A 26,567-nucleotide genomic window follows, 5' to 3' on the forward strand; every position below is an offset into this window, starting at 1 on the left:
GCGGCTGGGCCCGTGAGCCATGGCCGCTGAGCCTGCGCGTCCGGAGCCTGTGCTCCGCAACGGGAGAGGCCCGCGTACCGCAAAAAAAAAAAAAGAGAGAGAGAGAGAGAGAGCAAATGCGGCAAAACATAACAATGGTGAGCCTAAGTTAAAGGTAAATGGGTGCTCACTGTTGTTATTCCTGCAGAGTTTCTACAGATTTGAACTTTTTTAATACAAAGTTAGAAAGAAAAAAAAGTATAAATCATGCTAAAGTAAAAGGGAAGCTTTTAATGTGATAAGCTCATTCTTTCAAAAGACATTCTCTTATTATCAGAATCTTTTAAGCAAAGTACTATGGTTCTTTCTAAAACCAACACTTTTTTTTTTCCTTGAGAGATTAGATCACCTTAATTGTCCAACTGTCATTTGGGAACCAAAGACCAAGGCTAAGCTTCTTAATCCTTTCTAAATTAAGCAACATTAGGAGCCACCAAGGAAGGAGGTAAAAATGAGCGAAGCTTAACATATTCAGGCCATGAGCTCAAAATACTACACTCAAAGATCCCTCAAATGATCAATTTCAATTTTTCTCTTTTTCTTTTCAGTTAGCCTAATGCAAAATTTCAGATTTTTAACAGAGCAAACAATGCAAAAAAAAAATCTGTATCAGGACTCTGTCAAATGTTTGGTTTCCAAAAACTTATGCCACCTCAAACGCTTTCCCGGGAAACTTCCAGGTAAGTAGAATCTTTTTCAATGATTTTACTACAAAGTACCCTCAGCCAGCCTCATCCAGGATATGCAAGTAAAGGCAGGGGCAGACATTATTTTATCCTTCTGGATTCACAGGTGTTCTTTGGTTTTAATGGTAGGATTTAATGTTAGGAACATTTTAAATTTTACACTAACTTAATTCTCTAACCTTTTTCCCACTTTTTTCCACGTGGAATTTCAGCAAATTACATGCTATGCTTCCTCCTCTTCTCTAAGCCACTAAGTAGACTCACAACACAACTCTCAAAGGGAGTAAGACTTTAAAAAATGGTCCACATTTAAAAAAATCTTTTAAAAAAAAGTTATTTAAAATAAAATAAAAGGGGGTAACTGAACAGTCTTCATACATAGGCAAAAAGTACACAGAAATAAAATCATCTGCTCATAGTCATTGATAAATAATGTGTCTAATATCTGAACCCAAGAATAAAACTAAAGTCCTTTTGTACTGAGCCACAAAAAACTAGGCAGTCGCCGCAAGAACAGTACAGTGACTACACTGGGAGTAGTGCTCCCTCTGCTGGCCTTCTGAAAGCATGGCATCAAATATGTACTTAAAACTGTTAAGACCAAAAGCTGACTCAGGAAGTAAAAAATAAGTTTTATTTTAGAAGCTCCTACAGACCACATATCTTACGGTAGGAACTTTTCCCCCAACAAGTAATGAGTGGACATAAAACATTAAAAGTTTTAGAGTGCCCAGATACACTCAACAAAGATCCCTCTCTACAAGGGAATTTTTTTTTATAAATTTATTTTTTACTTTTGGCTGCGTCAGGTCTTTGCTGCTGCGTGCGGGCTTTCTCTAGTTGCGGCGAGCGGGGGCAGTTGCCCTTCTCTTTGCGGTGGCTTCTCTTGTTGTGGAGCATGGGCTCTAGAGCGCAGGCTCAGTAATTGTGGCGCACGGGCTTATTTCCTCCGTGGCATGTGGGATCTTCCCGGACCAGGGCTCGAACCCGTGTCCCCTGCATCGGCAGGCGGACTCTCAACCACTGCGCCACCAGGGAAGCCCAAGGGAATATTTTTAGAATATTTTTAAAGTATAGATTTCATTTAAAAATAAAAAATGGGGCTTCCCTGGTGGCGCAGTGGTTGAGAATCCGCCTGCCGATGCAGGGGACACGGGTTCGAGCCCTGGTCCGGGAAGACCCCACATGCCGCGGAGCGGCTGGGCCCGTGGGCCATGGCCGCTGAGCCTGCGTGTCCGGAGCCTGTGCTCCACAACGGGAGAGGCCACAACAGTGAGAAGCCCGCGTACCACAGAAAAATAAAAAATAAAAATAAAAATAAATAAAAAATGTTTTACATTCTTTCAAATAATTGTACTTTCTATGTTATTTTCCTTTTTATTCCTTTAGAATGTTATTTTATTTCAGAACTATATGGAATGCAATAATTTCAACAACTATTAACCTTCAAAAATACAGTTTGCTGTGGTATTCCTGGCTTCCAATGCTTATCATTAAATCAGTCCAGCAATGTTACCATATTCATAGTCTTTTTCCTATCAATAAATGTTTATATGATTTTAATAACTAATAATATGTCACTTAAAACTTTTTTCAGTTTATTAGACGTGAAGCTAAAACACCACCCTGACTATAAGACCTCTAGCAGCCCTGTTCTTGGATGATTTTTTTTATCTGTTCTGTGAATAAGTGATCTTGCTTATACAGATATGCTACTCAATTCTGAAGTTAAAGATATTAAGGTAAAAGAACAAAAATTTAAGGTCATTAATTTGAACTGAAATAAGCACACTAATCACAAAATATAAATATTTATTTTCTTACCACCTCTCCTGAATTGGGCCAAGTTCAGAAAAATATAAGAAGCACATAACCAAAACAAGAAAGTCTCCTAAGTAGGACAAAGACAATGGAAAGGGACCTCTTAAATTACCCCCTAGAGCAAGGAGCACATACCTCTGGAAGAAAGCATTCTCTGCAGCAGTTAGGAGGCCTTTCAGGTATCCGCCCTTGAAATGGTTAATTCTGCTACTGCAAGGGAGCTTCTTTGGTTTGAAGCAGAACCAGGGTTCTCCGGTATAGACATCCGTAAAGTTGCACAGGGGAAGACTCCCAGGAAGACACACGTTACACTCTGTAGTTTCAGAAATTCTTCCTGAACGGAAGAGGCTCTTGAAATAGACCCTGTCTGGTTTCTCTTCCTGTAGATTCTGAAGAACTCTGATCCCTTCACTGGGGTGGACCAGAGATATGGACACTTTAACTCTGCCTGGCCAGAGCAGAGTAAAAAAGACCTTGTAAAACCCATTCTGGTAGTCCACCACTCTACCCACGGCCCCTGCCTGCAGCTTAGGGGAGTGGATTCTGGCCTGCAGGTAGTCTCCACCATACTTCTTGGGCTTTCTTTGAAAATCCTGTACATGAACCAGCACCTCTAGCTGGCTTCCCACCTTGAAGAAGGCTGCAGAGTTCAAGATGACAAAGTAGCTGGAAGAAGGGTCAGTGCTCTTCAAAAAGGGGACTGGGCCCACATTAGGCACCTGCCACTGTAAGGCGGCCAACAAGGAGTCCTCCTCCAGGCGCTCCCGGCTGGACAGAGTCTGGTGCTCATAACCACAGTAAGGATTCCGGCTAATTCCTGTCACCTGGGAGAAAACAAACTGTCCACCACTGTCGATGAATGTGGCTGATGCAGTCTCATGGTCCAAGTACTGAAGAGAAAGACACAAACAATAGAAACCACAGCTACAATAAATCTCCTTATAGTGAACAAATAAATCCTTGCTTCAGCTTAAATTTTAATAAAACTTACTTGAGAAGACATTGTTTCAAAAACCGCAGCTCACCATTACAGGTTCCCACAGCAAATATCAGAGAAAAATCCCTTTGGTGCTTCCAGAAGGAGAAAGGGAAAATGAATCATTTTGAAGGACACTAGTCCCCCTTTATCCACAGGAGATACTTCCAAGACCCCCAGTGGATGCCTGAAACTGTGGGTCACATCAAACCCTATATATACGGCTTTTTCCTATACATATATACCTATGATAAAGTTTAATTTATAAATTAGGCACAGCAATAAATTAACAATAATAATAAAATAGAACAATTATAATAATATACTAGAATAAAAGTAATGTGAATGAGGTCTCTCTCAAAATATCTTTTTTTAAAAATGTATTTGGCAGCGCTGGGTCTTAGTTGCGGCATGCAGGATCTTTGTTGCCGTGTGCGGGATCCTCATTGCCGCGTGCGGGATCTTTCAGTCGCAGCATGCAAACTCTTAGTTGCAGCATGCGAAGTCTTCGTTGCAGCATGCATGTGAGATCTAGCTCCCCAACCAGGGATTGAACCCAGGCACCCTGCATTCGGAGCACAGAGTCTTAGCCACTGGAGCACCAGGGAAGTCCCTCTCTCAAAATATCTTATTGGTATACTGTCCTTCTTCTTCTTGTGATGATGTAAAAGGATAAAAGGCCTATGTGATGAGATGAAGTGAGGTGAATGCTGTAGGCATTGTGACGTAGCATTAGGCTACTACTGACCTTCTGACAACATGTCAGAAGAAGGATCATCTGTGTCAGGTGATCATGCATTGAGCTACAATGATGTCAGTGGTTGAGGATCCTGGGTGGGAAACAGCAGGATGGCACAAGATTTCATCACGCTACTCAGAACAATGCACAATTTCAAACTGGTAAGTTGTTTATTTCTGGAATTTTCCATTTAATATTTTCAGATCATGGTTGACCATGGGTAAATGACACCACAGAAAGCAAGACAGTGGATGGAGGGACTACTGAATACCAGAGTATTCCATTCTTCTTAACAAGGCCTGCCCTCAAGACAAAACTATTTTACCAGAGCCTAACCTACTGAGGTTTTACCAGAGCCTAACCTACTGAGGTTTTATCAGAGCCTAACCAAACTGAGGTAAGGGACATACCCAACTCCAGCCCACTCTAACCATTCTATCCAATTTAAGGGTTGGGGGTAAGACTAAGAAACAATTCTGAAGTTCACAGATTCATTAAAGGACTGAGGATCATAGGACTATAAAATGTTTCACCTCCCCTACACCTCACCCCCACACCACTAAAAGCCTATTTATTGGAGTTTGTTTTACCCAGTACATCATGTCCAGCTTTCATCAAAAATTACAAGACATACTAAAAGGAAAAAAAATACAGCAATTATCAAGGGACAGGAGGGAGGAATTAGGAATATTTTGTTATTAATAACGTACCTGCACTACCCATGAAGCAGCATGGTATTATTTGATAGTGGACTTGAGTTGCTTGTAAATGCATACTGAAAACTCTAGGGCAACCACTTGAAGTAAAATGAGAAGTATAACTGATACACTAAGAAAGGAGACAAAATGTAATCTATAAAATGCTCAATTAGGGATTTCCCTGGTGGTCCAGTGGTTAAGATTCTGCCTTCCAATGCAGGGGATGCAGGTTCGATCCCTGGTCGGGGAACTAAGATCCCACGTGCCGCGGGGCAACTAAGCCCATGTGCCACAACTACTGAGCCCAAGCACCTCAACTAGAGAGTCCGCACGCCACAACTACAGAGCCCACGCGCTCTGGACCCTGCGCACCACAACTAGAGAGAAGCCCGTGTGCCACAACTAGAGAGAAGCCCGCATGCCACAACTAGAGAGTAGCCCTCGAGCTACACGAAGAGCCTGCGTGCAGCAACAAAAGATCCCTCATGCCACAACTAAGACCCCATGCAACCAGAAATAAAAATAAATAAATTAAATAAATATATTTTTTAAAAATGCTCAGTTAAAACCACAAGAGTCAGAAAAAGAGCAGAAGACAAAAATAGGAACAAAGAACAAAGACAATGAATAGAAAACAGTAACAACTATGGTAGATATTAATCCAACTATATCAATAATCACCTTGAACACCAATGGACTAAAGACACCAGTTAGAAGACAGAGGTTGTCAGACTCAATTATATGTTGTCTCTAAGAAACCTACTTTAAATATAAAGACTTATATAGATTAAAAGTAAGTGGATAGAGAAAGATATACCAGGCTAGCACTAATCAGAAGAAAGCAGGAATAGTTATATTAACTTCAGACAGAGTAGACTTCAGAGCAAGGAAAATCATCAGAGATAAAGAAGGATATTATATAATAATAAAAGGGTCAATTCTCCAAGAAGACATGACAATCTTTAACATGTATGTGCCTAACAGCAGAAAGTCAAATATGTGAGGCAAACACTGATAGAACTGCAAGAAAAAATAGATAAATTCACTTTTGTAGTTAAAGATTTCAATACCCCACTATCAGAAATGGATGGATCCAGCAAGCAGAAAGTCAGTGAGGACACAGTTGAACTCAACAGCACCACCAATCAACTAGATATGATGGGCATCTATAAACTACTTACCTAGCAACAGCAGAATACACATTCTTCTCAAGCTCACATGAAAGATGCACAAAAACAGATCATATTCTGGGCCATAAAACATACCATAAAAAATTGAAAAGAATAGAAATCATACAATGTCTGCTCTCAGACTACAATGGAATTAAACTAGAAATTAATAACAGAATGATAGCTAGGAAATCCCAAAATACCTGGAGATTAAACAACACACTTCTGGGAATTCCCTGGTGGTCCAGTGCTTAATACTCCATGCTCTCACTGCTGAGGGCCCAGGTTCAATCTCTGGTCGGAGAACTAAAAAAATCCCACAAGCCACGAGGGGTGCCCAATAAATAAATAAACAAATAAATAAATAATAAAATAAAATAAACAACACTTCTAAATAAAACAAGGGTCAAAGAAGAAATATGAATAGAAAATTTAAATCTTTTTAGTTAAATGAAAATGAAAACCCAACTTATCAAAATTTACGGGATGCTGTAAAAGTAGGTCTTAGAGGGACATTTACAGCACTGAATGCACATTATTAGAAAAGAGGAAAGATCTAAAATCAATCATCTAAACTCCAACCTTAGGAAACTAGAAAAAGAAAAGCAAATCAACTCCAAAGTAAGGAGAAGAAAAAAAATTAGAGCAGAAATCAATGAAACTGAAAACAGGAAATCAATAGAGGAAAGACAATGAGGCCAAAAGCTGGTTCTTTGAAAAGATCAATAAAATCGATAAGCCTGCAGCAAGGCTAACTAAGGAAAACAGACAGGACACAAATTACCATTATCAGAAATGAAAGAAGAGACATCACTACAGATCCCATAGACATTAAAAGGATAATCAAGGGACTTCCCTGGTGGTGCAGTGGTTAAGAATCCACCTGCCAAGGCAGGGGACATGGGTTCAAGCCCTGGTCAGGGAAGATCCCACATACTGCGGAACAACTAAGCCCATGTGCCACAACTACTGAGCCTGCGCTCTAGAGCCCGCGAGCCACAACTACTGAAGCCTGCACGTCTAGAGCCCATGCTTCGCAACAAGAGAAACCACTGCAATGAGAAGCCCGCGCACCGCAACAAAGAGTAGTCCCCGCTCACCACAACTAGAGAAAGCCCGTGTACAGCAACAAAGACCCAACACGGCCAAAAATAAATAGGTAAATAAATTAATTAATTTTTTAAAAAAGGATAATCAAGAAATACCACGAACAACTCTATACCCACAAATTTGATAACTGAGATGAAATGCACCAATTCCTTGAAAGATACACTCTGCCAAAACTCATGAAAGAAGAAACAGATCATCTGAATAGGCCTATAATCTCTAGTAAAGAATCTGGATCAATAATTAATGACCTTTCAAAACAGACACCACCAGGTCCAGATGGGATTCACTGATGAATTCTACCAAATATTTAAGGAAGAAATTGTATCAATTCTCTACACTCTCTGTCAGAATATAGAAGCAGAGGGAATACTTCCTAACTCTTTCTATAAAGCCAGCATTACCCTAATACCAAAACAAGACAACGACATTACAAGAAAACTACAAATTTCCCTAATAAACACAGATGTAAAATCACCAACAAAATATTAACAAATCAAATCCAACAATGTGTAAAAAGAATTATACACCATGACCAAGTGGGATTTATCCCAGGTATGCAAGAAAGTGCCTTAATAGAACTCCAGTGCTTCCCAAAGACCATGTATTACACCCTCTTAGAACTGGTCCTTAATCTTCACTTTGGCCTTTCTGCTTAGAAGACGACCTTATAAGGACTTCAGTGTTTTCTAGTTTGGACATTAATTGTTATTTATACTGTGGCATTTTGCTCTATATACTGTACAACACAATGGCTTTATAATATTTTGTATCTCAAAATTTTATACTCTGTCTCTAAATTTCAGATGTTTAAGCTCTTTTCTTATTAGTGAGCAGATCTGCCTGTTTGACAATAAAGTTTTCTACCAAAAAAAAAAAAAACTCACCTTAGAGCCTTGTAAAATTTCACAGGTAAAGGTCCTAATAGCTTCCAGAAAGGAGAACAATGTTACCAATAAAAAAACAAGAATTAGATTGGCATTACCCTTGTCTTGCTATACTGGACACTAGAAGACAGTGGAGCAAAGTTGTAAGGTTCTGAGGGAAAAGGATTTTGAATACAGCATTCTAAATCCAAATATAAATCATACATGAGGGCAAAATAAAGACAGTTTCAGACATGTAAGCTTTGTTCCCATGTGCCCCTTCAGAAAAACATTATTTGAAGATTTAACCCAGTAAAATGGAAAGAAAAATCCAAGGAAGTGAAAGACATGAGCAACAGTGAAACCAACCCAGGAATTCAATGAAAAGCAAACTCAGAATAACAGCTGGGCAACAGGTCAAGACAATAATCAGTGAACACTGAAATAGGAAGATAGAGGGCTCTGAGGAAAAAAAAACAAAATGCCTTCAAGAAGCAAGTGGAGGGACTTCCCTGGCAGTGCAGTGGTTAAGACTTCGCCTTCCAATGCAGGGGGTAAGGGTTCGATCCCTGGTCAGGAAACTGGGATCCCACATGCCTCGTGGCCAAAAAACCAAAACATGAAACAGAAGCAATATTGTGGCAAATTCAATAAAGACTTTAAAAATGGTCCACATCAAAAACATCTTTAAAAAAAAAAGGAGAAGAAGCAAGTGGATTCCATTCAACAAATCATATGAAGGAAAATCCTCATGACATGTTACAGAAGGTGGTATTTTCTATCAGAAAAAAAAGGCAATGAGCACTCCAGAAAAAAAAAAAAAAAACAAGAAGATGTATAAGAAAGTCAACATTAAAATATGAAGCAAATTAAAATGCAGCATGATTAAGCAACTGAGGTAGTGTATAAAAAAGATCCATTTGACCTTGATGTTTGGGAAATTCTCCATCAAGAGATATAGATTTGGTTTCAAAGGATCATGTTCTATATTGACTAACATTTACATGATTATCATAATGTTATTTTTTTTAAGTATAAGAATCAATCCAGGGCTTCCCTGATGGTGCAGTGGTTGAGAATCTGCCTGCCAATGCAGGGGACACAGGTTCAATCCCTGGTCTGGGAAGATCCCACACGCCGCGGAGCAACTAAGCCCACGCGCCACAACTAAGCCCACGCGCCACAACTACTGAGCCTGTGCTCCAGAGTACGTGAGTCACAACTACTGAGCCCACGTGCCACAACTACTGAAGCCCGCACGCCTAGAGCCCGTGCTCCACAACGAGAGAAGCCACCGCAATGAGAAGCCCGCGCATCGCAACATAGAGTAGCCCCTGCTAGCTGCAACTAGAGAAAGCCCGTGCGCAGCAACGAAGATCCAATGCAGCCAAAAATAAATAAATTAAACAAATAAATTTTTAAAAAAAAGAATCAATCCATAAAGATTGATATAATTAAGGCTACATGTTAGCCTTAATTATAGTTAGAGCAATAAAACTAAAGATTATAAAGCCTGATGATGCAAAAGTTATACGCTAGCTAACAGAAGTCAAATGTCAAATAATGCAGAAGTGATTTTCTTCCTCACTTACAGGAGGGAGTTAAAATGTGCTATCTAATGCTATTAGGGAAAGAAAAGGTCTAAATACATTATTTTAATGCACAGAAATAAAAATAATTTTATAAAGTTTAGAAAGGGAGTGACAGAAAGTGTGAGTCAGCAGAAGACCTCATCTTTCATTATCTTAACAGGAACAGCAGTATCAACCAATATCTACTAAGCACCTATGTGCCAGACACTCTTTTGAAGACTTTACATAAATCTTTTAATACAATGTTTAAATTATCCCATGAGATAAGTCCTATTATTATGCCATATGATAGACAAGGAAACTGAGGCAATGAATAGCTTGATAATTTGCCCAAGGTCACATAGGTTATAAGCAGCAAACCTGGACTAGAACCCAAGCAGTCTGAGTTCGGTCTGTGTTTTAACTTAACCATCCATGCTGTACTGCCTGATGTGGAAAGGTCAGAAGGTACAGTGTAAAGCTGACAAAACAAGATATAACTGTGTAATGTGTAATTAGTGCTAACTAAGCAAATAATTTAAAACAAGCAGTTACATCCAAGAAACAACATTGAGAGTGACGACTGGGGAGGGAATTCAATTATGTACTTAATACCACTCTCTATTCTTTCAAGTGTTTTCTACTTTTCATTAATTATTTTCTCAACAGACAGAAGGACAGATGAACACATGGATAGGAAAAATAGCTATGTACCTGCAATACTGTGATTTGTAAGAAATATACATTTGGTCTTCATCCACAGTTCCTGGCTCACAGCTCCCAAAATCCTTGGCAGCAATAAGAGCAGTGGGAGCATCTTTTGCTGTAATATTTGGTTTCGTGTCCTCAGTTCCTGAAAACACTTCAGAGTCATAAAGGGGAAATGGGTGCCTTGTTCTTCTTACAAGCCCCTTTCCACCACAGCAGGGTGTATGTTACTATGGTGGTTTTTGGAAAACACCTGAGGATGGGGGCTGGTTGGGTTGTCAGGAGAAACAACCATGATTAGAGGGTTGGAACTTTCAGTCCCACCCTGGACCTCCACCCCTGGAGGTTGAATCAATAACACCTATGGAATAAAGCCTCCATAAAAAACCCAAAAGGGGGGCTTCCCCGGTGGCACAGTGGTTGAGAATCTGCCTGCTGATGCAGGGGACACGGGTTCGAGCCCTGATGCAACTAGGGAGCAACCAGGCCGCGGAGCAACCGGGCCCGTGAGCCACAACTACTGAGCCTGCGCATCTGGAGCCTGTGCTCCACAACAAGAGAGGCCGCCATAGTGAGAGGCCCGCGCACCGCGATGAAGAATGGCCCCCGCTTGCCACGACTAGAGAAAGCCCTCGCACAGAAATGAAGACCCAACACAGCAAAAATTAATTAATTAATTAATAAACTCCTACCCCCAACATCTTCAAAAAAAAAAAACCAAAAGGATGGGGTTTGGAGAGCTTCCAGGTTGGTGAACACATGGAGATTCAAGGAGAATGGTGCACTCAGAGCATGGAAGCTCTATGTCCTTCCCATATACCTTGCCCTATGCATCTCCTCCTTCTGGCTGTTCCTGAGTTATAATTGTTTATAATAAACCAGTAATCTTGTAAGTAAAATGTTTCTCTGATTTCTGTGAGCTGCTCTAGCAAATTAATTGAAGCCAAGGCAGAGACCATGGGAACTTCTGATCTATAGTCAGTCAGAAGCACAGGTGACAACCTGGACTTGTGACTGGCATCTGAAGTTGGGGTTGGGGGAGAGTCTTATTGGACTGAGTCCTTAACCTGTGGGATTTGATGCTTTCTTCAGATAGTGTTGTTACCAAACCAAACTTGGGTCCACTCGCCTGCTCCCAGTAAAGCCAATCTACTGACACCAGGTTGTGGGGAAGTAAAGTGCAGCGTTTATCGTAAAGCGCCAAACTAGGAGTCCAGGGCAGCTAGTGCTCAGAAACACCCCAACTCCCGAATAGGTTTCAGAGAAGCATTTTTTGTTTTTTTTTTTTGTGGTACGCGGGCCTCTCACTGTTGTGGCCTCTCCCGTTGCGGAGCACAGGCTCCGGACGTGCAGGCTCAGTGGCCATGGCTCACGGGCCCAGCCGCTCCACGGCATGTGGGATCTTCCCAGACCGGGGCACGAACCCGTGTCCCCTGCATCGGCAGGCAGACTCTCAACCACTGAGCCACCAGGGAAGCCCCTCAGGAAAGCATTTTTAAAGGGAAGGTGAGGGAGGGGAGTCACAGAGTATATGATCAGCTCGTGCACAATTCTCTGACTGGTTGACGGTGTGGTAGCAAGGCGGTGTCACAGGACTTAACATTATCAATCTTCAGGTTCCAGATGGTCTGGGGGCTATGTGCTCATGATCATCAAATAGTTAACTTCTTCCATTTGGTGGGGGTTTTAGCATCTGTAAAACAACTCAGGAATGTGTATCAGATACTGTTATCTATGTATTTCAGGGAGGAACTATAGATACTGTGACTGCCATGTGGTTAATTTACTGTTTCAATTGTTACCAGTTCTCCTGGCCCAACTGCTACTTTTGTCACTATATTGTCCTTTCAATCATTAATTCTTGGGCCAGGCTTTTGTGACTCTCGGGAGGCCTGAGAAACTACAGCTTTTCTACAAAGGAGAGGCAGGCAGAGGACCTGGGGGAGGGGGTCTGTCCAGGAAGGGCCCATAGGGTCCTGCTCAGTTACAGTGTCAGAATTGATTTGAACTGTAGGTCACCTTGCTGGTGTCCAAGAATTGCCTGGTGGTATGGAAAAATCCCCCCTACCCACATTGGAAATTGGGTGCAGGACCTTTTTAGTACCTCACCCAGGGAACTGCATCTGACATTATGCAATAAGTTAAATTGCAAGGGAAAACAACAACAGCAAAGCAAAACTGAAAATCACTCTCCTCAGTAGCTAGTATTACCTGCTATAAGCCACTTAAACAAGGCCTCAGGCTCCCCATCTACACCAAATCACTTCAAAATCCTATACGAGGTAAACGTAATGCCAAACAAGGTAAAAATAATCCAAAAATACAAAAGGATTTTTAATGATCTTCTTAGATTCTGTATTTTTTCCCTTTCATTTTACACCTGTATCCAGACACTCTCAATTGGAAGAATTTCATTAGGCTCCTTCATTTTAAAGGAACACACAGTATTATTTGTTCATTAAAAAGGGTAATAATGACTTTGAAAATTTTTCCCTAGCAGAGTTGACATCAGCGTCATGACATGGCATAAGACATTCCTCCTTTTTTGTCCCCCTTTTTTACAACAATTAGGCGCCCATCCAAAAACAAAAGTGCCTCTGTGGGAATTGTGGGATCCAGTACCACATGCCAAGGGACCTAGAAGGAGTCTCGACCACATGTGTACCTGGTAATAGGCAGATAAACCTCAGTGAAGACAGCATAGCCAGTGAACTTGTCCCAATTCCTCTTGGCCATAGTCACAGAAAACCTGGAGCGTGCTGACCCAGGCAGATACCAACAGATGAGAAAGAATTTGTAGAAATCCAGTCTTCCCAAGGGGAAATCCCAGAAAGAAAAAAAATACAAGTTTGGATGTGACTAAGAGAGTACGAGGAACTTTGCCAGCACTGCCCCTCCCCACACATAATAAGCCCAGGGCTGAACAACCCAGGAGCGCCCTCTTCCAAGAGGGAAAAGGAGAGTGGCAAGTTAGTGCCCAGCTACCCCCACTGTGAGAGAAACCCACTTAACTCAGCAGCACCCCAAGTACTGAGATGGGATCTCCATGACTGGAGGGAGGGACGGGATCAGGAAAGAGGCAGATAAGAATACCAAAGGGCACTGAAGGGATGCCGTGCCTGCTAACTGTGCTCAGGACTTTAGCAGGGAGTCCACCCATGAGCCCATGGGAGACCCTCACCCGACAATCTTTCCACAGAGCCCACAGGCACTCCCAATGCCCTGAGTGCTAAACCCACACCTCCCCACACTCTGGAACCAGCAGCTCCTGTGCATGCTCCCAAATGAGGCAGTAAGTGAGACTCTGCTAAACAGAACACTATCAGTTTCTGTGGACAAGGGAGAAACAAACTTAAGCCATAGTGCCTCCTTCTGGAAAACAAAAGCTTAACAGCAGCTAGCCTGGTGGATTGTAAGAAAAGGTTGAGAACTGTGCCACAAGAAGAAGCAAGACATGGGAAGCAAGTTACCCGTACAAGGGCAGAAAAAAACACAGATAAAACAGGACTAATGAACATTTTATCCCATCTAAAGGCAACTAGTAAGACAGGAGGAGGTATCTGCTATTTCAAGTGTGAAAGCAGCAATGCAAATGTACAAGGAACATAAAGAATCAAGGAAACATGTCATCACCAAAAGACAACAATAATCCTCCAATAACCAAGCTCAAAGGCACAGAATTAACGACCTAGAAGATAAAGAATTCAAAATAGCTGTTTGAGGAAACTCAATGAGCTACATACAATAAAACATAGACAAACAAGTCAAAATATACATGAACAAAATCAGACACTTACAAAGAGACAGAAATCATAAAGAAGCAAATGGAAATTTTGGAGGTGAAAAATTCCACAAAAAAAATGCAATAGAGAGCATCTATAGCAAAGGAGATCAAATGGAAGACTGAATAAGGGAGCTAGAGGACAGGAACTTTGAAATAAACCAATCAGAAGAGAACGCAGGAAAAAAATAATGAAAAAGAGCATAGAAAGCTTACATGATCTATGCGATGCCACCAAATGTACAAATATTATAATAATCAGGGTTTGAGAGAGAGGAGAGAGGGAAAAGGGGGCAGAGTTTATTTAAAGAAATAATAGCTGAGAACTTCCCAAACCTAGGGATGTACTTGGACAACCAAGTTCAAGAAGCTAATAGATCACCCTATTTTCTCTATGCAAAAAGACCTTCTCCAAGACACATTATAATGAAACTGTCAAAAAACAAGCATAAAGAGAGAATCCTAAACGCAGCCAAAGGAAAAAATATTGTAATCTACAAAAGAATGCCCATTCAGCTCTCAGTGGATTTCTAAGCAGAAAACCTACAGGCCAGGAGAGAGTGGATGACATATCCAAAGTGTTGAAAGAAAAAAACTGCCAGCCAAGAATACCCAGAAAAGTTATCCTTCAGATGTGAAGGTAAAATAAAGACTTTCCTTGACAGGCAAAAGCTGAGGGAGTTCATCACCACTAGACCTGCCTTGCAAGAAATGCTGAAAGGAGTTCTTCAAGCTGAAATGAAAAAGATGATAGTGACATGAAAACATACAAAAGCATACAACACACTGGTGAAGATAAATATACAGATTTAGAAAATTCTAATTCTGTAATAGGATGGTGTGTTAACCACTTAACTATAGTATAAAGGTTAAAGAAAATAACTACAGCTACTATAACTTGTTAACAAATACACAGTACAAAAAGAGGTAAACTGTGACATCAAAAATATAAAAGGGAGGGAATAAAAAGGTGGAGCTTTGTGTGCAATTGAAGTTATGCTGTTCTCAGCCTAAAATGGTCTGCTTTATCTATGAAATGTTTTATGTAACCACGAAACAAAAACATAAAGAAAATTCACAAAAGCGAAAGAAATGAAAATAGAGCATACCACCATGGAAAGTCACTAATTTACAAAAAAAGGAAGGCATAAACAGAGGGGAAAAGAAGCAATGAAAATGCAAAACAAATAGAAAGCAATTAATAAGATAGCATTAATAAGTCCAAATGTATCAATAAATACTCTAAATGTAAGTGGATTGAATTCACCAAAAGGCAGAGTGGCTGAATGAATAAAAAAATAAGACCCAACTACACGCAGCCTACAATAGATTCACTTCAGATTTCATGACACAAAAAGACTCAACATGAAGGGATGGAAAAAGACATTACATGCAAATAGAAACCAAAAGAAAGGGGGTTATCTATACTTATATGAGACAAAATAGGCTTTAAACCAAAACCAGTAACAAGAGATAAAGATCATTATATGATGATAAATGGGTAAATACATAAAGAAAATATAACAATCATAAATCTATACCTACCCAATGTCAAAACACCTAAATCTATTATGCAAATACTAACAAAACTGAAGGGAAAAATAGACATCAATATAGTAATAGTAGGGGGTTTCAATACCCCAGTTTCAGCAATGGATGGATCCCCCAGAAAGATAATCAATAAAGAAGCATTGGATTGGAACCATATATTAGATCAAATGAACCTAAGAGACGTTTATAGAACATTCAATCACAGCAATAGAATACACATTCTTCTCAAGTGCACATGGAACATGCCCCACTTTAGATCACATGATAGGCCACAAAGCAAGTCTTAGCAAATTTAAGAAGAATGAAATCATACCAACTATCCTTTGTGACCACAATGGTATGAAACTAGACGTCAACAACATGACGAAAGCTGGAAAATCTACAAATATGTAGAAATTAAACAACATATTCCTGAACAAACAATAGATCAAAGAATAAGTTGAAAGAGAATATTTTTAAATATCTCAAAACAAATGAAGCTGTAAATAACATACTAAAACCTATGGAAAACCTACCGCAAAAGCAGTTCTGAGAGGGATGTTCATAGCAATAAATGTATATATTAAGAAAACAGATCTCATGCAACCTAACTTTACACCTCAGGGAAGTAGAAAAAGAAGAACAAACTAAGACCAAAGTTAGCAGAGGGAAAGAAATAAAGATCACAGTGGAAATAAATGAATTAGAGACCAGAAAAGCAACAGAAAAGATCAACAAAACTAAAAGCTGGTGTTAAAAATTAACACCAAAACTTCTCAAACTCTTCCAAAAAATTGAAAAGGAGAGGACACTCCCAAATTCACTTTATGAGACCAGCATTACCCTGATACCAAAGCCAGGTAAGGACACTACAAAAGAACTAAACTACAGGGCAACATCCCTGATGAATACAGATGCAAAAATTCTCAACAAAATATTAATTCAACAATATATTAAATTCAATAATATATTAAAAGGATACATACCATGGCCAAGTGGGATTTATCCCTAGGATGCAAGTATGATTCAGCATACACAAAACAATAAATGTGATACACCATATTAATAGAATGAAAATGTATTTGATAAAATACAACATCCTTTCATGATAAAAACCTCTCAACAAACTGGGTATAGAAGGTAAATTTAATAAAGCCTATTTAAAACAAACCCACAGCTAATAGCACACTCAATGGTGAAAGATTAAAAGCTTTTATTCTAAAATCAAGAACAAGACAAGGATGTCCACAGTCACCACTCTGATTCAACATAGTACTGTAAGTGTCAGCTAGAGTAATTAGGCAAGACAAAGAAATAAAAGGCATCCAAATCAGAAATGAAGAAGTAAAATTGTCATTATTTGAAGATGATATCATCTCATACGGTTGACCCTTGAACAATGCAGAGGTTAGGGGCACTTACCCTCCACACAGTCGAAAATCTGCATATAACTTATAGTCAGCCATCCATATACATGGTTTCTCCATATCTGCAGTTCCACATCCATAGATTCAACCGACTGTGGATTATATAGTACTGTAGTACTTACTACTGAAAAAAAAATCCATGTATAAGTGGACCCATACAGTTCAAACCCATCTTGTTCAAGGGTCACCTGTATTTAGAAAATCCTAAAGACTCTATCAAAAAACTGTTGGAGGGATTCCCTGGTGGTGCAGTGGTTGAGAGTCCGCCTGCCGATGCAGGGGACACAGGTTCATGTCCCGGTCCGGGAAGATCCCACATGCCGCAGAACGGCTGGGCCCATGAGCCATGGCCGCTGAGCCTGCATGTCCGGAGCCTGTGCTCCACAACAGGAGAGGCCAAAACAGTGAGAGGCCTGCGTACCACAAAAAAAAAAAAAAAAAAAAAACTGTTGGAACTAATCAACAAATTCAGTAAAGCTGCAGGATATAAAATCAACATACAGAAATAAATTGCATTTCTATACACTAAAAATAAAACATCTGGCAAAAAAATAAAGAGAACTATCCCATTCACAGTCGCATCAAAAACAATAAAATAATTAGGAATAAATTTAACCAAGGAAGTGAAAGAGCTATACAATGAAAACTTTGATGAAAGAAACTGAAGTAGACATAAACAAATGGAAAGAGAGCCCATGTTCATAGATTGGAAGAATTAATATTGTTAAGACACCTATACTAACAGAGTCATCTATAGATCCAGTGAAAACCCTATCAAAATTCCAAAGGCATTTTCCACAGTAATAGAAAAAACAATCCTAAAATTTATGTGGAACAACAAAAGATCCCAAATAGCCAAAGCAATCCTGAGAAAAAAGAACAAAGCTAAAGGTATCACAAGTCCTGATTTCAAACTGCACTACAAAGCTATAGTAATCAAAACAGTATGGTACTGGCATAAATACAGACATATAGACCAATGGAATACAATCAAGAGTTCAGAAATAAACCTCCACATAAACAGTCAACTAACATTTGATAAGGGAGCAAAAAAATACTCAATGAGGAAAGCATAGTCTCTTCAAAAATGGTGCTGGGAAGACTGGTTAACCACAAACAAACAAATGAAATTGAACCCCTATCTTACACCACTCACAAAAATGAACTCAAAATGGATTAAAAACGAACATAAGATCTGATATTGTAAAATACTAGAAGAAGAAGTGCCTTGGCATCGGTCTTGGCAATGATTTTTTTAAATATGACACCAAAAGCACAAGCAACAAAACCAAAAATCAACAAGGGGTATTATATCAAACTAGAAAGCTTCTGCACTGCAATAGATAGCTCCAATAAAATGAAAAGATAACCTATGGAATGGGAGAAATATTTGCAACCTATATATCAGATAAAGGGTTAATATCTAAAATATATAGAGAACTCATATAACTCAATAAGAATAACAACAAAATCTAATTTTAAAAATGGGCAGAGGGGGACTTCCCTGGTGGCACAGTGGTTAAGAATCCGCCTGCCAATGCAGGGGACACAGGTTCAAGCCCTGGTCCGGGAAGATCCCACATGCCGTGGAGCAACTAAACCCATGCACCACAACTACTGAGCCTGCACTCTGGAGCCCGCAAGCCACAACTACTGAGCCTGCGTGCCTAGAGCCTGTGCTCCGCAACGAGAAGCCACCGCAATGAGAAACCCATGCACTGCAACAAAGAGTAGCCCCCACTTGCCACAACTAAAGAAAGCCCGTGCACAGCAACAAAAACCCAACACAGCCAAAAATACATAAATAAATAAATAAATAAATGGGCAGAGGAACTAAACAGACATTTTTTCCAAAGAAGACATCCAAATGGTGAACAGGTACATGAAAAGATGATCAACATCACTAATCATCAGGGAAATGCAAATCAATACCATGATAAGATATCACATCACACCTATTAGAATGGCTATCATAAGGAAGATAAAGAGGATAGGGAGAGAAGGGAACCCTTATACACTGTTGTTGGGAATGTAAATTAGTTCAGCTGCTACAGAAAACAGCATGAAGGTTCCTCTAAAAATTGAACTATCATATGATCCAGCAATCCCATTTCTGGGTATATATCCTAAGGAAATGAAAAAAGGTATAAAAAAAGATATCTGCACACCCGTGTTTACTGTAGCATTATTCACAATAGCCAAGATATGGAAAGAACCTAAGTCCATAGATGGATGAATAAAGAAAATGCAGTGTGTGTGTGTGTATATATATATATATATATATATATATATATATATACACTCACACACACACACAATGGAATATTATGCTAAGTGAGATGAGTCAGACAGAGAAAGACAAATACCCCATATCACGTATATGTGAAATCTAAACAAACTGAACTCCGCAATTCCCTGGCAATTCCAGTGGTTAGGCCTCCATGCTTTCACTGCCAAGGGCCCGGGTTCAATCCCTGGTTGGGAAACTAAGATCCCACAAGCCACATGGTGCGGCCAAAAAAAAAAAAAGGAATAAAGTGTTAAAAAAAAAGTTGAACTCGTGAAAACAGAGAATAAAATGATTACCAGGGGCTAGGGGATTGGGGAATTAGGGAGATATTGTTTAAGGGTACAAACTTGCAACTAGTAGATAAATAAGTCCTAGAGATCAAACGCATAGCATAGTGACTGTAGTCAACAATAGTGTATTATTGTATTAATATAAATATAATAAGTTTATGTAACAAACTTCAAAGTTGCTAAGAAACAAGATCTTAATTGTTCTCACCATAAAAAGAGATGATAATTATGTGACATGATAGAAGTGCTAGCTAACACTATAGTGGTAATCATATTACAATATATAAATGTATCAAATCAACACATCATACACTTTAAACTTACACAACGTTATATGTAAATTATATCTCAATTTTTTAAAAACAGAAAAATTTCCCTTACCTACTGATTACCTTTTAGGAAATATTCCAGCCTCCCTCTCCTTTTTAGTTGTTGTGAGGCTATGACAAACCACTAAGGACCAAACCATGCACTGTGTGCTCACAGCATGCCTCCTTCTCCTTTCTTTTTCCTCTCTTCCTCTCCCATGGTCACTCTTGTTCCTTGAGCAGCCACCAGCTACCAACTCAAGGCCAGCAAACTGACCCATACAGCCCAATCCAAGAATCACCAGATGCTTGGTGCTAAGTCACCTGAATTTTACTTAAAAATGAAAAAGAATGCAAAAATGTCAATTTACTTAATTTTCCCAAATGATAACCCTATTCTGGGCCAGTAACAAGGGCAGCTTCAAGGTCTGCCATCTTTTTAGATTCAGAGCCAAGATGAAACAGTAATGGTCACTCCTGGAGCCACTGTAAGCTGTGGACTGGAATGAACACTATGCTTGCCTGTCCCACAGGCCTGTTTCACTCCTGTCTACTGAAACACAACACTGCTGTTTACTGACCTGTCAGCTCAGGGGCGGGCCTGACTTATCAAAGAATAATCCCAAGTGACTGATTCAGGAATGGGCCTGTGACCCAATTCTGTTCTATGAAAAGCTACTGCATGTTTCTGATGGATTCATGCACCCGAATCCAGACACCACCAGTACTCTGGGAACAGCTCTCTGAATTTTACTTGCCAATGAAAAAAATGCAAGTAACTCTTGAGAATATTTTGAGGGAAAAAACTGTATCTCAAGCTGGACATGTACAAGAAAGCAACCACCTGTTGCTGTGGCAGCAACCTAAAATCCAACCATGAAAGAGGATGCCATAGACAAAGCTAATGCACAGAGGGCACAGCTGAGAGACTTACAGAGAAATGGAGCCTGAACTATGCTCAACATAGCAAAATGAATTATGCCCAACTATACCTCCTGACTTCTATTCTAGATGAATATTATTCCTTAATATTAAAGCCAGATTGAATCAGCTTTATTTGCAGCCAAAAGCCCTAATACACTGGTATTGTTTTCATAATCAGAAAACATATATTTTTAAAATATCAATGAATAAGGAAAAAGCAAATAAACACAGGCCATGCTCAATGAAAGGTTATCAGAGAGCTAACAGAATTTTCCCTACAAACTTTTGCTAGATAATGATGTATATCTCCTTCTCATATGTGATATTTTTTCTCCCATGGTTTCTACCTGCATCATTGTAATCTCCACTTCCATCATCATATCACCTCCACCTTCTTGCCACTCTCTTATAAAGACCCATGTGATTATACTGGGCCCACCCAAATAATCCTGAATAATATCCTTATCTCAAGATTCTTAACTTAAACTTGTCTGCAAAGTCCCTTTTATCAGATAACATATTCACAGGTTCTGAGAATTCAAACACTGACATCTTTGGGGGCTTTATTCAGCCTACCATATATACCAACATGATAATAAGTCCTTTACCTTCAGAGACATCTAGAAATTCAGAAATCTGTGAATTCACTATAGAAGTTGTTCTACTCACAATCACCTAACTAGAGAGGTTTTGCTAGTTTGTGGGTCTTATTTGTTCCTCTCTTTGTTTAACTGAATTTGGCCAAATCTTAGGAAATGTGGGGATTTGGGTGTGATACATCTGAGATGGAGCAGACGGGATGTCCTAGGATTTGTATTTTTTAAACCCCCATGAATTATTTTGAATTTATTCAACTTTCATTCAATAAATCTTTATTAACGTTTCAGAAGCTGAAGAATTTAAAGTATCTAACCACATTTTATGTTGGAAAACTAAGTAAAAATGTAATAGTCGTGACAAAGGAAAGATTCCTTTCTTAAATTTCAAAAAACTGCGCATATACAATATAAGGGAGACTAACTTGAGCATGAGATGAGGAAACAAAACCATGAAGGAGACCTGTTACCAATGGAAAGAATATTTGCTGCATTTAGTGTTGTTTGTTTGCTTTGTTTGTTTATCTTAACCAACTCTGAATTTGGCATATTTGAAAATGCTTTTTCTCCCCTTACCCCCTGTGATGGTTAATTTTCTTATGTGATATTTTTAATTAAAATCGAATCTGTGCTTTTTAGAAAATACTCAGACACTCTAGTTGCAAGGAGAGTACAATCAGGATCAGAAGCCTAGGAGAGACCAGGGATTAAGGGACGGAGACGGCCAAGGTTCAGAGCCTTTCCCACTCCCCATTCCAAGCTTCTTTAACAATTATCATCATAGTAATAAACTGAACAGTTTAAAAGTCATAACAATACTCTCAGCCTGGACAAGATAACCTCTTTAGACGAGGAGAAGTATCTCGCCACACTCCACTAAAAGATCTATTTATATTTTCAATATTAAAATTGTCCTTGGGCTTCCCTGGTGGCGCAGTGGTTGCGCGTCTGCCTGCCGATGCAGGGGAACCGGGTTCGCGCCCTGGTCTGGGAGGATCCCACATGCCGCGGAGCGGCTGGGCCCGTGAGCCATGGCCGCTGGGCCTGCGCGTCCGGAGCCTGTGCCCCGCAACGGGAGGGGCCACAACAGAGGGAGGCCCGCATAAAAAAAAAAAAAAAAAAAAAAAAAAAAAAAAAATAAATAAATAAATAAAATTGTCCTACATCATTTATATTACTGGCACCTCCCTTCTCCATTATTGTTCGGTTTGTGTTCGTGCAGATAGCTAGAGCTGTTAGCAGACATTCTCCAGAAGTTTCCAAGAACTACAGCAGGACTACTAGGGGAATTCCTAACAATAATTCCTAACATTCCTTCCTGATTATAATGACATTAACGATGTGGGACTATGGCCTAACTTCTCAAGTCTCTCTTTCTCCTACCTCCTCGGCCATCCTAGACCTACACAACTATCCTCTCTTTTTTTACACCCAGGCTGTTGAACGTGGTAAAACAAAACACACACTCACAAAACCAATGCAAGTAAGCGCCATGCACACATATGATCTTGAAAGTTATTGCCCCTCTATCATCCTGCAGGGTCAGCTCCATCTTCTACCCCCATTCTTTCAAGCCCCTACGTACCAACCTCCTGGGCTCCACCCTCCTTCCACTGTCCGCCTCCTCTCTAGGCAAGAACTCCCTCAATGTCTTACCTTCCAGCAGCAAATGTATCTACGTTGCCAACCATTATGACATTTTTCCCTCTTAGGTCACAGGAAGGAGCATGGCTCCTCCTACATAATTAATAATAAAATGATAACAAGAACACTCACAATGTACCATGTCCCTCATTCTACATAGTTATTGCTCCATCTGTACTCTAGGTCCCATCCTCTCCTCCTCCCCTTGGTCCATTAATCCTTCTCTTCAGCTCCTCTATGAACTCTTTCCCCTCAAATGCAAGTCCCTCAGACTTCCACTTGCAGCCAAGATACAGAAACAGTGAGATTTACTCCTCCACCTGAAACAGTGGTTTTCTAGACACTGCACATCAGACAGCAAAAGACATGATGCCTGAAAGATGGGAAATAAAGGAAGTGATTCCTATAACTGATTGCCCTTTGCTTACAGCCTTGAGAGCATCTCCAGGCTGCAGCAGCAAGAGGGGAACCCAGGTGGAGCCTGGAGAACCCCCTAAATTGAGGAGATGAGCTGAGAGTCTTAAAAGACCAAGCTGATTAGAATCCACAGGACAGTAACAGTAGGAGACAGCAGCACACGGAACTCAGGAGATCTACAGAGAGTCCTAATTAAGTATTCAGCAGAGTACTGAAGAGCACATGTGTGTAAGGAAACTCCTGGAGGCTGGGGAAAGAACCACACGAAAGCATGAGAGAGAACAGTAACCTGAGCTCCCACAGGGCCGGGATGTTCGAGAGACACAAGCATTCAGTCTACAGCAAAATCCAAAAACCAAAAAAATACCGTAATTAAGTTGGACCTATAACCTGAGAAGTACCACAAGCCAACAAAATTAAAAGGACAGCATCAGTTTAGATAAAAAATACTCCATAAATTTTGGTGATATGTGAGTTCATGAAGGGAATGGAAGAGAGGGGGAGAGGCAACTACTACTAAGTACCTTCTCAGTGCCAGGCACTGGTGAGGGTTCAATGAGACATGGTCCCTGTCCTGAGCACCACACCCAGTCTTCAAAACAGACTCATTGGACTTCTCTGCTGGCATAGTGGTTAAGAATTCGCCTGCCAGTGCAGGGGACACAGGTTCGAGCCCTGGTCTGGGAAGATCCCACATGCCGCAGGGCAACTAAGCTCGTGCGCCACAACTATTGAGCCTGTACTCTAGAGCCTGTGAGCCACAGCTACTGAGCCCGCGTGCCACAACTACTGAAGCCCGCACGCCTAGATCCCGTGCTCTGCAACAAGAGCAGCCATCGTAACGAGAAGCCTGCATACCGCAAGGAAGAGTAGCCCCTGCTCGCTGTAACTAGAGAAAGCCTGCACGCAGCAACAAAGACCCAAAGCAGCCAAAATTAAATAAATTAATTTTTTAAAAAAACAAACAGACATCATCATCTCCCTCCCCTGAAATACTCCTTCAGCTTTCTGCCAGGAGTCAGCTAAAAGGTCCCCTCCTTGAAAAGACTTTCTCTCATCATTCTAAAGCTACTCTAGAGAACCCACTTTCTTTTCTCTGCAGTACTTCTCACAATTTCTAATTATCATTTATTATTATATTCTATGCTTACTTATTACTCTTATTTTCTCCCATGCACATTTAGAATACGAGCTCCATAGTGAAGAAACAACTGCACCTTTGGTGACTAGAACAGTATATAACCATTGAAGGCACTCAAACACTTATTGAATGAATGAAAACAGGCACTGTGACTGAGATACGTTTCCTGATGATCAACATTTTCCAGGCTAGTTAGCCCCAAATCCCTCGACTTGGTTCCCTGAGTTATGAAGCAGCATGCTGAGTACTCACCTCTACCTGAGTGACATTGATGACCAGCACTACCACCATCAATACTGCAAGCAGACAGCAGAAACAACGTAGTTTGAAGAAACTGATCCACATTGTCTGGCTGTGTCTTGATCACCCATGGCCGACACCATGCTCCCTTCACTCCTTAAAACTCCATGTCTTTGTTTTTCTGAGCTGCAGATGAGCTTTCAGTTTGACTTGTTTTTTTTCTGCTGGTTTCCTTACGAGTTCTTTGTATAAAAGAGCAACTGGGGTGGATTTAAGGAGCACATTTTTCCCCAAAGGACTCCTTCGAAGAGGGGAGATGAGAAAACAGATTACCAATTACAACAGCTTAGAGTGGAGTAAAAGGAAAGACACCATATTTCCTCTTTCTTAACCTTATTGAAGACCCAAAGTCATAAGAGAAAGCAATGAAACAGAGCACAGTATCTATTCCATATCTGGACAATTTACTTAAACCCAGCTCCAGGCTTCTGTGTAAATACAGAGATATTTGTCCTACTACCTATTTAGGTTTTAACTTTTAAGAGAGCAAAGAAGAATGTCTTCAAACCCTTAGAAATTACAAAATTCAAGTGTTCATTTTCTAAAGAGGTCTAAGTAAATAAAACCACTTCCCTTCCCTTACAGTTTAAATTTTATTACATTACTAGGGTAATTATATTTAAAGAACAGTAAGAAGAAAACCTGTGGTTTTATGAGAAGATCTGGGATTAGGTGCAAACCATTCTGATAACCTCTGGAAAACAGGGATGCCATCCCTCTGTATGGCAGGAGATAGGAAACACCCTTTGGGTTTCTGGCTCCCTCACCACACATGTGGTTCTGATGCTCCCTCAGCTGAGTAACAAGGCACAGGAGGAAAGACACCTGCCCTGAAGATGTAGGAGAGGAAAGCTAAGCTTCAGGAGTAACAGCTCACCCAAATTCTTCATCACACCTGCTAGAGGCAGAGGACTTGAGAGTATGTGGCTCCTAACTGTTCTTCCATGTAATTATTTTAAAATGCTCTCCCCAGCTGCTTTTATGATATAGGTAAGCAGTGAAAATGTTAGTGTTTAGTTCCCAGTGAGGCTTTCCATGGAAGGCAGGATAGAGAGGTAAAGGTGAAAAGGGTGCATAACCACAGTGCAGAGGACCTCAGAGTCCCTCAGCTGCACCAATACTCCTACAGTTTTGTGTTGGACCTGGCAAGCCCCCTCTTCCCTCACTCCTCCACTCTTCTGGTCTAATCCATTCCCATACCACAAGTCCCATACCACAAGGACATACAACAACACTTCCTCACCCCAGCTTCATAAAGGAGATAAGGCTAAGCTATTCCAGTATGCTTTCCATCCTCAGAATTCCCACAGCACTTACGTTTTTCACTTCTCAGCTGATCTCTGTATTTCTATGTATTTCTCGTCTCCCCAACTACTCTATACCAATTAAGACTATATTAAAAAAAAAAAAACCCCTTCATCTTCACCAGGAAATAAAACTCACAAATATAAAGAAAAAAGCTGGTTTCTAAAAGTAATAAATAGGGGGCTTCCCTGGTGGCGCAGTGGTTGAGAGTCCGCCTGCCGATGCAGGAGACAC

The 26,567-nt window shown here is 40.2% G+C and overlaps 1 protein-coding gene across 3 annotated transcripts in view; it reads right to left on the reverse strand.

Moving 5' to 3' along the window:
* Positions 1-26,567, reverse strand: part of NXPE3 (neurexophilin and PC-esterase domain family member 3) — a 54,415-nt gene that overhangs the window by 22,125 nt on the left and 5,723 nt on the right. For 2 of the 3 annotated variants that reach the window (XM_007105416.3, XM_055085761.1), the window contains 2 exons: positions 24,981-25,269; positions 2,682-3,436 (listed from right to left, as the gene is read on the reverse strand). In XM_007105416.3, coding sequence (XP_007105478.1) covers positions 2,682-3,436; positions 24,981-25,073 — 848 coding nt within the window. In that variant the 5' untranslated portion in view covers positions 25,074-25,269. Of the gene's footprint in view, positions 1-2,681; positions 3,437-3,537; positions 3,618-24,980; positions 25,270-26,567 lie in introns of those variants that run through there. The other variant, XM_007105417.3, reaches the window with a different exon arrangement.

This window comes from Physeter macrocephalus, chromosome 1, assembly GCF_002837175.3.
Source record: "Physeter macrocephalus isolate SW-GA chromosome 1, ASM283717v5, whole genome shotgun sequence".
Taxonomy (NCBI): domain Eukaryota; kingdom Metazoa; phylum Chordata; class Mammalia; order Artiodactyla; family Physeteridae; genus Physeter; species Physeter macrocephalus.